This window comes from Cololabis saira, chromosome 15 (assembly GCF_033807715.1).
Source record: "Cololabis saira isolate AMF1-May2022 chromosome 15, fColSai1.1, whole genome shotgun sequence".
NCBI classification, from domain to species: domain Eukaryota; kingdom Metazoa; phylum Chordata; class Actinopteri; order Beloniformes; family Belonidae; genus Cololabis; species Cololabis saira.
Window position 1 is genome coordinate 32,446,591 of NC_084601.1, and position 14,246 is coordinate 32,460,836.

The 14,246-nt window shown below is 38.9% G+C and overlaps 1 protein-coding gene and 1 long non-coding RNA gene across 2 annotated transcripts; one reads left to right on the forward strand and one right to left on the reverse strand.

The window, feature by feature from the left end:
• Positions 1-2,682: 2,682 nt before the first annotated feature.
• Positions 2,683-14,134, forward strand: flot1a (flotillin 1a). The gene is made up of 13 exons (XM_061741380.1): positions 2,683-2,845; positions 3,938-4,000; positions 4,419-4,494; positions 5,016-5,106; positions 5,188-5,331; positions 5,789-5,908; positions 6,073-6,168; positions 6,577-6,729; positions 6,893-7,074; positions 7,760-7,805; positions 8,929-9,066; positions 9,160-9,324; positions 10,268-14,134. Exons 2-13 carry the CDS (start codon positions 3,958-3,960, stop codon positions 10,286-10,288), a joined length of 1,275 nt encoding a protein of 424 aa, XP_061597364.1. The 5' UTR covers positions 2,683-2,845; positions 3,938-3,957; the 3' UTR covers positions 10,289-14,134.
• On the reverse strand, positions 4,307-7,843 carry LOC133460670 (uncharacterized). The gene is made up of 3 exons (XR_009784146.1): positions 7,720-7,843; positions 6,848-7,133; positions 4,307-4,473 (listed from the first exon to the last, which is right to left on the reverse strand). It is a non-coding gene; the product is annotated as an uncharacterized LOC133460670 (long non-coding RNA).
• Positions 14,135-14,246: the final 112 nt, after the last annotated feature.

The window sequence follows — 14,246 nt, forward strand, 5'->3', positions numbered from 1 at the left end:
ATGTTATTTTTGGTTTTCATAATTTCAATCACAAAGATAGGGGCGCTTTCTTGTTTATAAATCTGCCTTTATTTTTAGCAAAGTTTCACATACATAAGTGCAAATTCATCCACAGAAAGCCTGAACTCCTTGTACTTAAAAAAGAACTTGAACAATATATGAGGACGATCTACTCATCAAAAAACACAAAGGCACAAAAGACCGTCGGCATCTGTAAATCGCTGAATTTGTTTACATGAAACCTACTCTCGCACATTATGCTGTTTTTATTTTTATTTATCTTTTTAATTTACATTCAACTGTCTTGCCCTTTATATATATTATCTTGTTTATTTCTTTTCAATTTGGTGCTGGAATCTCGGTATCTGTATATTACCTTTATTCTTTATTTTTCATTGTATTTCAAGATTTAAGAATAGAATAGAATAGAATAGAATAGAATAGAATAGAATAGAATAGAATAGAATAGAATAGAATAGAATAGAATTTGTCACAATTTTTATGTCTTAAAATTGTTATGTGTTTATAAGGAGGTCCGGACTTCAGTCAGCCCAGTTTAAACCCTGAGTGTTTTATTACAGAGCAATGCAAATGCAATATCAAAAGTAGAGGTTTTCCTAACAAAGAGGCCTAGGTACCATATGCTGCCCAAAACCTGTTTTTTTTTATCAATATTAATGATACCTCCAGAGATGTGAAAGTGATATATGCCATTTGCACTGATGCACTTCTGTAACATCAGGCTGGCTTTCCAAATATGTGCTTATAACAATCTCTCAGCACCTCTGACTTTCAGAGGGAATTTTTATAATCTCATAATTTATATTACAGGACAGATTTTTACTAGACTTCAAATGAGCTCCAACAGAAAAGGCAAGGCAAGTTTATTTGTATAGCACAATTCAACACAAGGTAATTCAAAGTGCTTTACATCAACATTAAAAGCAGCAAACACAATTAAACAGTAAATAAAAAATTAAATTGAAATAAAATAAGAACAGAGGTAAAATAATAAAAAGCACAAGTTGTTAAAAAGTAAGGGCAGTAGAGTAGAGCAGGTAAATATTTAATGTAAGAGTACGCTTCAGTAAACAGTAATGTTTTTAGGCCTGATTTAAAGGAGCTGACAGTTGGAGCAGACCTCAGGTCTACAGGAAGTTTGTTCCACCGGTGAGGAGCAGAATAACTGAACGCTGCCTCACCTTGCTTGGTTCTGGTTCTGGAACCACAACAAACCAGATCCAGATGATCTCAGGGGTCTGGGAGCTTCATAGGAACTAACAGATCAAGCATGTATTTTGGTCCAAGACCATTTAGGTCTTTGTAGACCAGCAGTAAGATTTTAAACTCTATCCTTTGACTCACTGGAAGCCAGTGTAGTGATTTCATGACAGGTGTAACATGGTCCAGTTTCCTGGTGTTTGTAAAGACTCTGGAAAACCTGTAGGCATATCTTAATCTTTTTTACAGATGTTCTGCTTTTCTTTGTTGTTAGAGAATGGGATTGTGTTCGCTGACTATGTAAATCCTGTGTCAATTGTTGATTGATTAATTCACTTACAGCTCAGCTATGACACTGGAAAGTGCTATGAAATGATATGTTCTATGATCATAATCAGGTTTTTGGCCCAGTCAGGTCAAACAAGACAGGGAATTTGACTCGGTTATTTTTGCTCACTGTACAGTAAATAGACAAATGGCTCTAATCAACATACTTAAAATTTTGAAAAAACTCACCTACTGTGTTAAGAAAAAGCACTTTGAGTTTGATGACATTTGGGGAAAGTTCTTAGCTTTTCTTAAAAATGATGATATTGATGAGGCCTTGTGAACATGAATATACTATGAGGTGACCTCTGAAGAGGCATCGTGGAGATAATTATACTTTATTTAAATACTTAAATTTTAATTATGCCTTGTATTTTGAGTTTATTTATTTATTTTCTTTATTTTTTGTTTTTTAATTTTTTTTACTATCTAGTTTGTTATTGTTATTATGATTTCCGTTACTAGCTTCTTTTCATTTTTTTAATGTGTTTCTTTTATTTATATTTATTATTTATATTATGTCCTTGCCCTTGTCTTGTTTCTGGTTGTGTGTTTTTTACGTAGTACTGCCAAATGGGGTTTCTTACTGTATTATTGTGAATTTTGTGAAAATATAATAAAAACATGTTTAAAAATGTAAGCAAACACTTCTGGCTGGCTGTAGTTACTACACTGCACAAACTCAAAATTTTAGGAATATTTGTCTTATTTCTAGTTAAAATGTCTAATTTTTACCAGAAAAATAACTTTTTATTGGACAATTTTCACCTGTTTCAAGTAAATTTTAATTTGAAATAAGTAAAAAATCTGCCAGTGGGACAAGATTTATTTTCTCATTACAAGCAAAAAAATCTTGTTCCACCGGCAGATGTTTCTACTTATTTTAAGTGAAAATCTACTTGAAACAGGTGGAAATTGTTGTTTTTTCCAGTGATGAGTCTTGTTTTAAGTGTAATGAGATTTTTTTTTTACTAAAAATGAGACATTTTAACTAGAAATAAGGCAAATATTCTTGTTAAGATTTTGAGTTTTTGCAGTGTATGATTATTTTGAACCCGTCTTGAATGGGGAGCGGGTGCAGTTCCGCACCGCGCCGCCAGAGGGCGACCTCTCGCCGCTCGGCGGATGGGCGGGTTCAGAGACGGAGCTGCAGTCGCTTCATCGCGTCATCTCGCGTTTGTCGGTAATAAATATCACCTGCAATAAACCTGCAGCAAATTCAACCAAAATACAACCAAAACTCGGTTATTCGTTTAACATCAGCCCACCTGAGTCGCATCGTTTCTTTTCCTAAGCGGTAAGTTTACGCTTACATCGGGCCTTTTATCCACATTCGAACACAAATGAGGGAAATCAATCAAGTAAATGGATTCATAGCTGGTTGTTATCAGTTTCTCGTTACTGCTTAGACGCCGTAGCTTTGTGGTATTTCTCTTATTTATTTATGTTAGACTTCTCTTTGATATTTTACTGCGCAATGCTTGTGTAAATTAGATTTGCTGGTGTGCTCTGGCTCCCATCCCAACCCCTCCATCCCTCCATCCTTGCCTCCCTCCTCCACCCAGATTACTGCCAAAGACGTATACCCAGTACTCGAGTTGAGGGGGGATGAAATAAAAACGGTCCAAATCATCCCCCTTTCCATCCCTCATTCATTTCATCAATGAATGTTTTACTGCTATTTCAACATTTAGAGTCATCACCAGAAATATAACTTATTTGACAATTTTCACCTGTTTCAAGTAAATTTTCACTTGAAATAAGTAGAAAAATCTGCCAGTGGGACAAGATTTATCTTCTCATTACAAGCAAAACAATCTTGTTCCACTGGCAGATTTTTCTACTTATTTCAAGTGAAAATCTACTTGAAACAGGTGAAAATTGTTGTTTTTTCCAGTGATGAGTCTTGTTTTAAGCTTAATAAGATTTTTTTTACTAAAATTAGACATTTTAACTAGAAATAGGACAAATATTCTTATTTTGAGTTTTTGCAGTGATCCATTTTACTTATCCTGAAGGACAGAGTCATATTGATAAGTTCAGAAAACAGTTTTTTATTGTTGTGTTTTGATGTATTTGATGTAAGCCCAGTGGATATTTAAAGCTTACAGAAGGCTGCATTTAACTGCTGCTATGTCATTCCTGCAGTATTTCTGCAGGTGTTTTGGTCAGTGCTATTATTTGTAATATATTATATTATTTGTAATCAGCACAAATTATCTGTCCTCATATGATAAAATCCACCATCCCCCCCTTTTTTTTTTTACAACTCGAGTACTGCGGATACCTGTTTTACCCCCAATACAAACACTAAAATAATGTTTATTTTAATAGATGTCAATGTTGGATGTTTCCATTGGTGCATGAGAGACTTTGTTTGGTTTTTCAGGGTTTTGAGTGTCAGTCAGCATGTTCTACACCTGCGGTCCCAACGAGGCGATGGTGGTGTCAGGTGAGAATAACTTCTTCTTTTCAGTCATTTACACACACGTTTTTAATGTAAACAGTCAGTTCAAAGTGTGTCATATCAGTTTGATGTCTGATTTATGCTTTGGCTCTGTCATGATATGAGGGAAGACACGACTTGTATTCCTCACAACAAGGCTTTTATTTAACAGAAAAAAACAGAAAAGAGCCCCAGCCTAAAGGCTGATTTATGGTTCCGCCTTACACCAACGCAGAGCCTACGGCGTAGAATACGCGGCGACGCACAGCGTACGTTGCGCGTCGCTGCGTACTCTACGGCGTAGGCTCTGCGTCGATTTAACGCAGAACTGTAATTCAGGCCTAAACGGTAACAGCCGACAGAACCTGGGTCCATTCTGCTCTGTGATGGTTTAATGCTCTGCTCTGTCTCCATCTCCTCCCAGGCATCTGTCGGTCTCCTCCGCTGATGATAGCTGGAGGCAGAGTGTTCGTCATCCCCTGCTTTCAGAAATTACAGAGGTGGTTGTTTAGTTTTTTCATTTTTATTCCTAATATTTCAGTATATTTTAATCACAATTTGCCCACTTGGGCTGTTTTTGCCTTTTGGAAGAAACATTGTGTAAAATGCATATGATTTAAAAAAAAAACAAAAAAACAAAAAAAACATAGTTTATGGTAGTAAAAATAAATGCTGTGTCATGCTGTTGTGATGAAGGACGGAGTTTGATTACAGCCCATCTCCATTTAACTGTTAGTAATAACATGTGCTGCACATAAACACCAGTTTAACTTCTTCTTGTGTCTTTTTCTTCATCTGTGAAAACATTTTAAATAAATTAACAATCAACTCTTGTGATTTAAATACTGCTACTTTTGTGGCACTTCTAGTATTTAGTTTCCTGAGTGCTGCACCTGTTTTGATCCTCAGCGTTTGCAAAACAGTGTAATGCAATAAAAATGGAAGCAAGACAAGTTATTGTAAGCCATTAAGGAAATTTATAATCCTCCAATAATCCCGTTCTGCCTGATGTCTTAACCAGGATTTCCCTGAACACTCTGACTCTGAATGTAAAGAGCGATAAGGTGTACACCCGCCACGGCGTGCCCGTCTCCGTCACCGGGATTGCTCAGGTGAGTGTGTGTCAGTGGGCTTAAATAAATGCACATTTACAGAAACCTCCGGCACTTCTAATGAGTGGCTTTTCTCTCCAGATGAAGATCCAGGGTCAGAACAAGCAGATGCTGGCTGCAGCGTGCCAGATGTTCATGGGGAAGTCGGAGCCTGAAATCGCTCATATTGCCCTGGAGACGCTGGAGGGCCACCAGCGGGCCATCATCGCCCACCTCACCGTTGAGGTAACGATTGTCTTAATGCCCTTCAGTCTTGTTTTTTTCCATCACAACATTTAGTTTCTGTCCAAACTGGTTCTACAGGTGCACAGACTGAAAAGCTGTAAAGCTGTTTATACCATAATAGTGGTGTGATTGAGCACACAAACAAAGGGCAGGGCAAGTGGACATACTATACAAAAACCAAGCGGGTGTTTTTGGATTAAAGTGTAAATTGTGCCGTGACAGCACTCCGGCTTGAACATCTAAGTTCTAAGGGAGTTTTTCTCGCCACTGTTTGGCTTAAGGTTTTTCTCCCACTACGGGAGTTTTTACCTACCAGTGTTTATGTAATAATTGCTCGGGGGTTTATGTTCTGGGTCTCTGGAAAGATCCTAGAGACAACTTCTGTTGTAATAGACGCTATATAAATAAAATTGAATTTAATTGAATTCAATCTACAGGAAATATGTTTATCTTTCAGGAAATCTACAAGGACCGCAAGAAGTTCTCGGAGCAGGTTTTCAAGGTGGCCTCCTCTGATCTGGTCAACATGGGCATCAGCGTGGTCAGCTACACTCTCAAAGATGTTCATGATGACCAGGTAGCTCTTTGTTGTCAAATGTTAAAAAGAAAAGTTTGAAGAAAAAGAAAAACATCTCTGGTGTTGAGGTGGTTTGTGTCAAAACAGAGTTCTGGTTTCCAGTATTTTAAGAGAAAAGGACACTACACACGCAAACCTTTTTTTTTTTAATTCTGATTTTGCAGGATTATCTGCACTCACTGGGAAAGGCTCGGACCGCCCAGGTGCAGAAAGACGCTCGCATCGGCGAGGCCCAGAACAAGAGAGATGCTGTGATCAGGGTGAGACGCATCGCATCCTTGTGAAGCTGCCGCAAACATTTAATTCTTACACATTTTCTTTACTACAGGCTACAATAAGCTTTACTGCAACTGCTAAAAGGGATTGAGCTGTTTAGAGAAAAACAAAAGTGAATGCAGCTCATTTTTCACTACTGTTTATAGTGTGTTATACTCTGATATTATTACTGTATTATTATTATTTCTATTGATGCCTCTTGTTTTGCACTATCCCCTTGCTGCTTTACACTGCAAATTTCCCCGCTGTGGGACTAATAAAGGATTATCTTATCTTATCTTATCTTATTTTCTGCACTTGTAGTTTCTTCCTCCATGATGTATTTTCAGGGGTCGTTTCCATCGATCCTTGCCGTCCTCCTCATTTCTCTGCTCCGCTCTGTCTCCCTGCAGGAAGCCCATGCAATGCAGGAGAAAATATCCGCTCAATATAAGAACGAGATCGAAATGGCTAAATCCCAGAGGGACTACGAGCTGAAGAAGGCAGCCTATGATGCTGAAGTGAACACCAAGAAGGCCGAGTCTGAGATGGCCTACCAGCTGCAGGTGCAGGGAGTGAATGAGAAGCAGTTGTGAAGCGCTTTACGCGGCATCGATCTGATTAAACACCGTAACACATCAAATCTGTTACTGTATAATAATGAATACAGAAATTCAGCATCACCTGTTTGTGTACGCCGTAAGTGTGTTGTTCATTTTCCTTTCCCAGGTGGCCAAGACGAAGCAGCGCATCGAGGAGGAGAAGATGCAGGTCCAAGTGGTTGAGCGGACACAGCAGATCATGCTCCAGGAGCAGGAGATCACGCGCAGGGAGAAGGAACTAGAGGCCAAAGTGAAGAAACCTGCCGAGGCTGAGCGGTACCGCCTGGAGAAGCTGGCTGAGGCGCAGCGGTCAGTTTTCTCCTGCAGATGCTTTCATTTCTTTCTCTAAGGAAGGTTCCCAGAATGGCCTGAAAATGTCATGCATATGAGCTTTAGAAACAAGAAAAGGAGGTTCAGTTTTTAGGAAAAGACATAGGAGATCTTTGTTTTTATTTTATTTTTTCAACCGAGAACATGACCTGTTTTCAGTGCATGTCATTTGTGTGGAACTGCTGCTCTGTAGACAAGATAAACCCACATGGAGGGATTTTTATTTTAGTTTTTCAGCACAGGTTGGTTTTGATCCGCAGATCAAAGCGTTTATCTGTCAGCTTGGGACAACTCGGGACTTTGAGGGTAAAACTTTGACCAGAATTTGCAACCAAAAATGGAAAATTCATAGGAAAGAAAACAATCTCATGGTTTCATAGCAACATTGCTGCAAACTGTTGCGAAACCTAATAAAGTAATTCCTTTGAATGGAAATAAAAACATGCCTAATACATTAAAAAACACACTTCTAATGTCCCTTTTAGTATTGATTATCATAACTTAATACCTAATCTAAGCTGTTATTTTGTATGGTAACTGACTGAAGCAGGTTCTTTGTTATCTGTCACGTTTCATCGTGGAGTAATGGTATTGTTGAAGCACAGTAAATCCCCTAACACAGACCTGCTGAATCTTCTGCCTCTCTTTGGTCCTGTCTCTGCAGTCTGAAGATGATCATGGAGGCCGAGGCTGAAGCTGAAACCATCAAGGTGAGTCACAGTAACGGTGTGGAGGAGTCGGTCGAAGATCAGAGTAGGAATCAGCCGCTCTGGCTTTAAAGGCTCTTCGGGATAATAAGTGTTTGCTCACTGTCTGGGTAAAATCCACATGTAGGTCTTCTGGAAAATTCTGAACATTTCAGTGCTGCAGCATGCGTTTAAAAACGGCTCAAATCAGAGGTGCTTCTTGGGTAAAACAGACATAGGAAAGGTTTCCGGGAACATGGGGACATAAACACGTGTATTTTGAACATTAAGTTGAAACATCTGGATTTATTCTCTTCATTTTAAAGGGACACTTAGGAACCTTTGGCTTATTTAGCTCAGTGGGGGCTCCTACCGGCGTGTCCAAGATTTATTCTTGTTTGCTCTCTTGCTAAGCCACTCCCTCTTTCTCTTGTTTTCTCTTTTGGAATGTTTTTCTATCATTACTTCTGTCATGATATCCACTTATGAGCTAGTGTCATTAGGGCTGGGTATCAATTCAAATGTCAAGAACCTATTCGATTCCGATTCTTAAGATTCAGAATCGATGATCAGGATTCGATTCGATATTGATTTGGGTTAGTGTTATAAAAATGTTTTCAGTTACCTGAATTATCTGATTGTAAAATAACTAGTTAAATAATAATTTCACAATAATTATTGTGAAATAACTAAGAAATAAATAACTCAAATAGGCCTTTCAATATCCATTTAAAGTGCAAAAAAAAGAAGGAAATTGCAACAGCTCATGCAGTAAACAAATAATTTTAGCAGTGTTCCCGACTTTTAGTGACCCCTCTAGGAGCATTTTGTCGAAATAAAAGTTCATTCAGTTCAGGAGTTTTAAAAACCAGCGCTTTATTAACGCTACCGCTTCACAGGGCGAAAATGTAATGATGAAAAAAAAAAAAAATGAAAATAAATCAATTAAAAAAAAAAAAAATACAAAAAAATTGATCTTTAGACATAAGAATCGATTTTTAGGAATTAATATGAGAATCGATTTTGAATCGGAAAATCGATTTTTTGTCATCATTCCTGATGTGTGAGATGCCTGAAAGTGATAAAAGCTGTATCAAGAGATGACCGGGACGTGGTGTGGTTTTCACTTTGTATCCGTCTCCTTCAGATTAAAGGTGAGGCTGAGGCGTTTGCCGTGGAGGCCAAAGGTCGCGCCGAGGCGGAGCAGATGTCAAAGAAGGCAGAGGCCTTCCGGGAGTACAAGGACGGAGCCATGGTGGACATGCTGCTGGAGAAACTTCCTCTGGTGAGAGACGGCGCACAGTTCACACAGTTCAAGGAGTTTCTGGAGTTCAAATCTGCGATCAGTTCTAACTGTTTTATGTGCGGCTCACTCCAGATAGCGGAGGAGGTCAGCAGGCCTCTGTGTGAAGCCAATAAAATCACCATGGTGTCCAGCGGAGGGGGGGAGGTGGGTGCAGCCAAGCTGTCCGGAGAGGTGCTGGAGATCATGACCCGCCTCCCCGACGCCATTGAGAAGCTGACCGGGGTCAACATCTCTCAGGTACCATCAATTAATTCATTTAAATTATGTACATAGAACTTATTTAACTCCTCGAAGGTTATGTGTGATGAAATTGTTAAATACTCCATACTGTACTTTGTGTACCTCCAATGAAATACTTTTTTTCATATGATTTGGGAATGCCAAGGAGTTTTTGAGTTTTGGAGGATGGTTGCTTCTAAACTCTCATTACTTTTTACTATTAACATTATACCATCCCCAACCATATTTTTATTAAATGATATTTCCCAGTTGCATTTGGAATGTACACAAGAACGCATCTTTCTTGCGGGATAAACAGCAGCAAAGAAAATTGTGTCTATGAGGTGGAAAACTCCTCATACTTTAACATTTCAACAATGGGCTCTCACTTTTTTAGATATTGTTTATATGGAACTCCCGACGGCCCGGCTACACGGTGCGAGAGAGAAGAACATTAATACATGGTCTCAATTCGCAGAGGTGCTCCAAAACATGTTGTAAAATTGTACTTGACCTTATAAGGTGCTCTTCTTTGGCTTGGTGTATTGATTTGTATTTATATGTGGTATATTTGCGTAAATATATAGGTACTTTGTCTGCGTATATATTGACACAAGGCAAATGTGATACAAAATAATTATGTATTACGTAATTTGGCTGGTCCGAGGGGAGGAGGGAGGGAGGATGGGGGTGATGATTGATTTGTATTTTATTTTGTTTTTCTGTGTCATACAAAAATATTATGTATGGAAAAAGAATATTATGTTATCGGTTTTCAACTATTAAATGTCACATACATAAATAAAATAGTTAATAACAAAAAAAAACATCTCTCAGGTGACCCGTCCGCTTCGGAGCGCACTTCCTTTCCACGTTGTGTTTAGGGAGCAAAGACTCGCTTTTCTGTCCTTTAATGACAGCCAGTTGTCTCTCTCTTCTGCCCTTGTCCTCCCTCCTGCAGGTGTCCTCTCGTACGGGCTGAAGGGCCGTGCAGGCGAGCGTGCAGGCAGATCCGTGCTCCCTCCGTCCCACCAGCTGCCTGGATTCCCCGTCTACTTCCGCCATCAAAAAACCTCTTCCTCGTTGTCTGTCGCTGTGTCCCGCTGCTGGTTTGCGATGCTGCCGTGTTGTGAAAATTGTAATCATCCGTTCCTTAGTTGTTGGTTTTTGACACCAGTTTATTCAAGTTAAACTCATTATGGTTGCAGATACAGTTACTTTATAACTACAGTGGCCGGGTTTCCCAGATCCAACCTCTCTTAAGGATTTAAGAGAGGTTCAAAGAAGGTTTGAACTAAGAGAGAACCCTAAGATACGGGTGTTTCCCAGATGACTTCTTAACACCGTCCTTTAGTTTCGCTCTTTCAGACGCTCTTTGGAGCAGCTGTACGGTTCTGAAACCAAATGAATCGATGCCAGGCAAATCGATCACCGATCACTATCAGCGCATTTTCACACGCAGCACTGCTGCCTAACGCACTAATTCACTGCTGCCTGTGCGTTATAATAAAAAATTAAGATGATAAATATAATTCAATGACCCTTTTTCATCCAAACGGTGCGTTACTCCGTTATTTCTGGCTACAGTGAGGCTTTTTTTCCCCACACACGGAGACCGGGAGTAAACGGGGTGGGCGTGTGTGTGCGTTCAAAAACATGAGCCAAGAGAAGGCGAGTTTCGCAAATCGCAACGTGGAATTACAGCAAACCCTGGTTTTTCGCAGGGGTTATGTTCCAAAAAGAACCCGTGATAAGTGAAATTCTTTTTACAATTATAGAGGGCTTCAGATTGCAGAGATCATCCCCGCCACGCATGTATTCCTGCTCTTCTGATGCTGCTGCATCCCGCAGGTGGGTTTTTTCAAGAGAAGAAAATAGTTATGGGTCGTTGTCTTCGCTCTTTTTTCTTCTGGGCAAAAAGATTCTTTAATATAAACCGACACCATTGATTATATTTGAGACTGTAATGAACGATTCATCAAAGGATCCCGTTGATCAGCTGCTGCTTCCCTGTCATCACATAGATGCGCTCGGGCGCGGCGCAGGAGGATCGGTGTCCCGGCTGCCTGGACAGCGCGGTCCGACACACGTCCAGGGGACTGAAGTGCTGACGCACGAATGCGTTCATAAAAACAGTTCTGCTTCGCGCACGGTGACGCGGTTGATTTGCAGCGAGAACATGTTGTATAGCAGCCAAATCATCAAATAAATGATATTCATGATGATCGTTTTATTTGTGCGTAATGCATAAAGCATATACAGGAACACACTTGTTATTCCTTATTTTTCTTTTTTTCCCCCCCCTTTGCTGTCACCAATAAATGCTAAACAATATAAATCTAAAGTATAAAATAGATAAAAACTTGTGCGGGGTGCATTGTTTTAATATCTCATTGCTTGGTGTAATATTGTTTTGCCTGACGCGGCTGGATCTGTGAGTCTTTGTTCACTAAGATGGTTGTAAAGACTGGGTCAGCAGCATCTTTCATTTCCTTCTTAATGAAAGAGATACTTAAGCTAAGAGCGACTCTGGGAAACGCGATTTTCTTTCACAGGCTCCTTAAGAAGGTTTGAAAGAAGTCTTTCGCTGTTAAGAACTACTTAACTGATCTGGGAAACCCGGCCAGTGAAGTTATACTCTCTCAAGCTGAAATCATGCACTCTGGTACTGCATTCATTTATTAAGTATTAAAACAGCAACATTTTAAATGAATTATTTTCCATGTTGGAAACGTTTTTTTTTTTTAACTCCAGCCATATTTCAAACTTTGATATTTCATTTTATGTCTCATTTCTTCCTCCTTTCCTTGTTACTGTAATGTGTGCGCTTGCATTATTGTCCTCGCGTCTCCCCTGTCCGTGTACACTAACGTCTCCTCCATAACTGCCTGTCTTCTCACTGCCTTGCTGCCAAACCTTAAGTGCATCTTAGCATTAACATGTAATGCAAACATGCATAGAAAAAAAACTAACCGTCCCTTACTAATAACACACAATGTGTTTCGTTCAGATTTAAGATTTTGTCAATCCAGTACGCTATGTTCTGTTTTAGTTTAGTTGTGATGTATTTTCAGTCACTCTAAACCATCTCAATTACGATCAGGACCGTTATCTGACCGTTTCCCTTCGATGGTCATTTTAAATGTTAAACGTCTTTTCTCAAAGAAGCAGACTGTGGTGTGGTGAAAGCTCAGGAAATGTTGTTCACTTTACTGGCAGCCTCTTAGACAAACCAACAAAAACATAAAGCTTACAAACTAAAAATGACACGATTTTTATACTGACGTTTATAAAATGATTAGTTCTTTCATGATAATCAGATCCTGCCCACACGGGCCTCATTACCTGATGATTGGATGTGAAAGAGTTGAGGCCGGTGTCAGCTATCAAACTGAGAGGGGATTGCATCTTTTCCCTAAAAAACAAACCAGATAGTCCCAAATACGACCAGGAACCTGAATTTTCCGGGTTCAGATTTTCCCTGATGCTTTTCAATCCAGTTGAATTTAACAGGGGAATTATATATAAACGTTTTTCTGAAGTAAGTGGTGCCTTTAAGTGTTATTTTGGCCAGTCATGTAGCAGCTTCCATACAAATGCAGTGTGTGAACCTGTCTTTACTCCGTTTCCATTGTGCTGTAGTGTGTACTGTATGTAAATATTAATTAATTTTGCTGTAGCTCTACATAAATACCAAACAATCCATTGTGCAGAAGAAAATCACGGATCGCCCAGACTGGTATGCTATTGGCGGTTTAGGATTCGGCTGTGAAGCGTTGCTATAGCCGCTATAAACTGTCCCAACTTGCCTTATATCATAAGTCTGTCACATCATCACCCTCTACCTCACCTCTTGGGCTGGTTATATAAAAACTGCTTTAAGGAGCGGCAAACATTGTAATGCATCTAAAGATACTCTGACACTGTTGCTTTTAGTGATATTTTTATTTATAGGATTTACTCCGTCTGTATAAATATGTTTATTTATTTTCATTGAACTACACTTTGACAACTCAAAAGTTCAAACAAGAATGCTTTTGTCTTTTCTTCTCTGCGATGAACAGCGCTTAATATGCATCTTGTTTGGAGCTGTCTGCACTGTTTGTTTCAGTCTTGCAAGATTTACTGAAATGGCTTTTAGCGGTGCAATTTATGTATTTGTGCATAATCATTGCATGTATCAACACCTGTCACACCTGCACTAGTTATGGCAAAAGTACTCATTGGAGATAACCGTAGGGTAGAATGACTGTGGAGTTACCAGAGTAGGAGATGACCTGCAGGATAGCTGTAGAAATGGAGGCCAACTAATGCTTGTCTTGTGTTTGAAGTGAGGTAATACTCAAGTGTAACTACATGTGGAATAAATATATTTAGGCAGTGAATATTTTTGATTATTGTTAAAGTAATCTGTGTAGCACTGTCTGTTTCACAAGTCACCACTAACACCTCGAATAACACTGAACTCACTTTAAAAGAACGTCTCAATTTAATGTATTCCAGTTCTGCTCACTTTATTAAAGTTGGATGTCATTTCAACTTCATTCGTAGCATGTTAATGAAGTTTTTACTAAATGGAAGTTCGTCAATCTGTTGCATTTTAATCGGCGTATGTATTTCAGGAAAAGTGTCTTGTAATACAATCCTAAAAACAGAAGATGTATTATATTTCAAAAGTGACATGACATATTCTCACTGTTTCTGAAAACAAGATTTATATAATTATACTGAGTTTTTGTTTACACATTTGATTTATGCATGTTTTGATATTTTCAACTCAGTTTTATAGTTCACATTTAATTTTTTACCATCAGATTTTATGTTTTTGAACTGTACATTGTGTTGTTGGACCTCTCCCTTCCAAAATAAAGCTCTTCATTAACATTCTTTAGGTTTACAGTGATTTATCAGGGATAGTTACGTTTTTTTGGGGGGTTGTA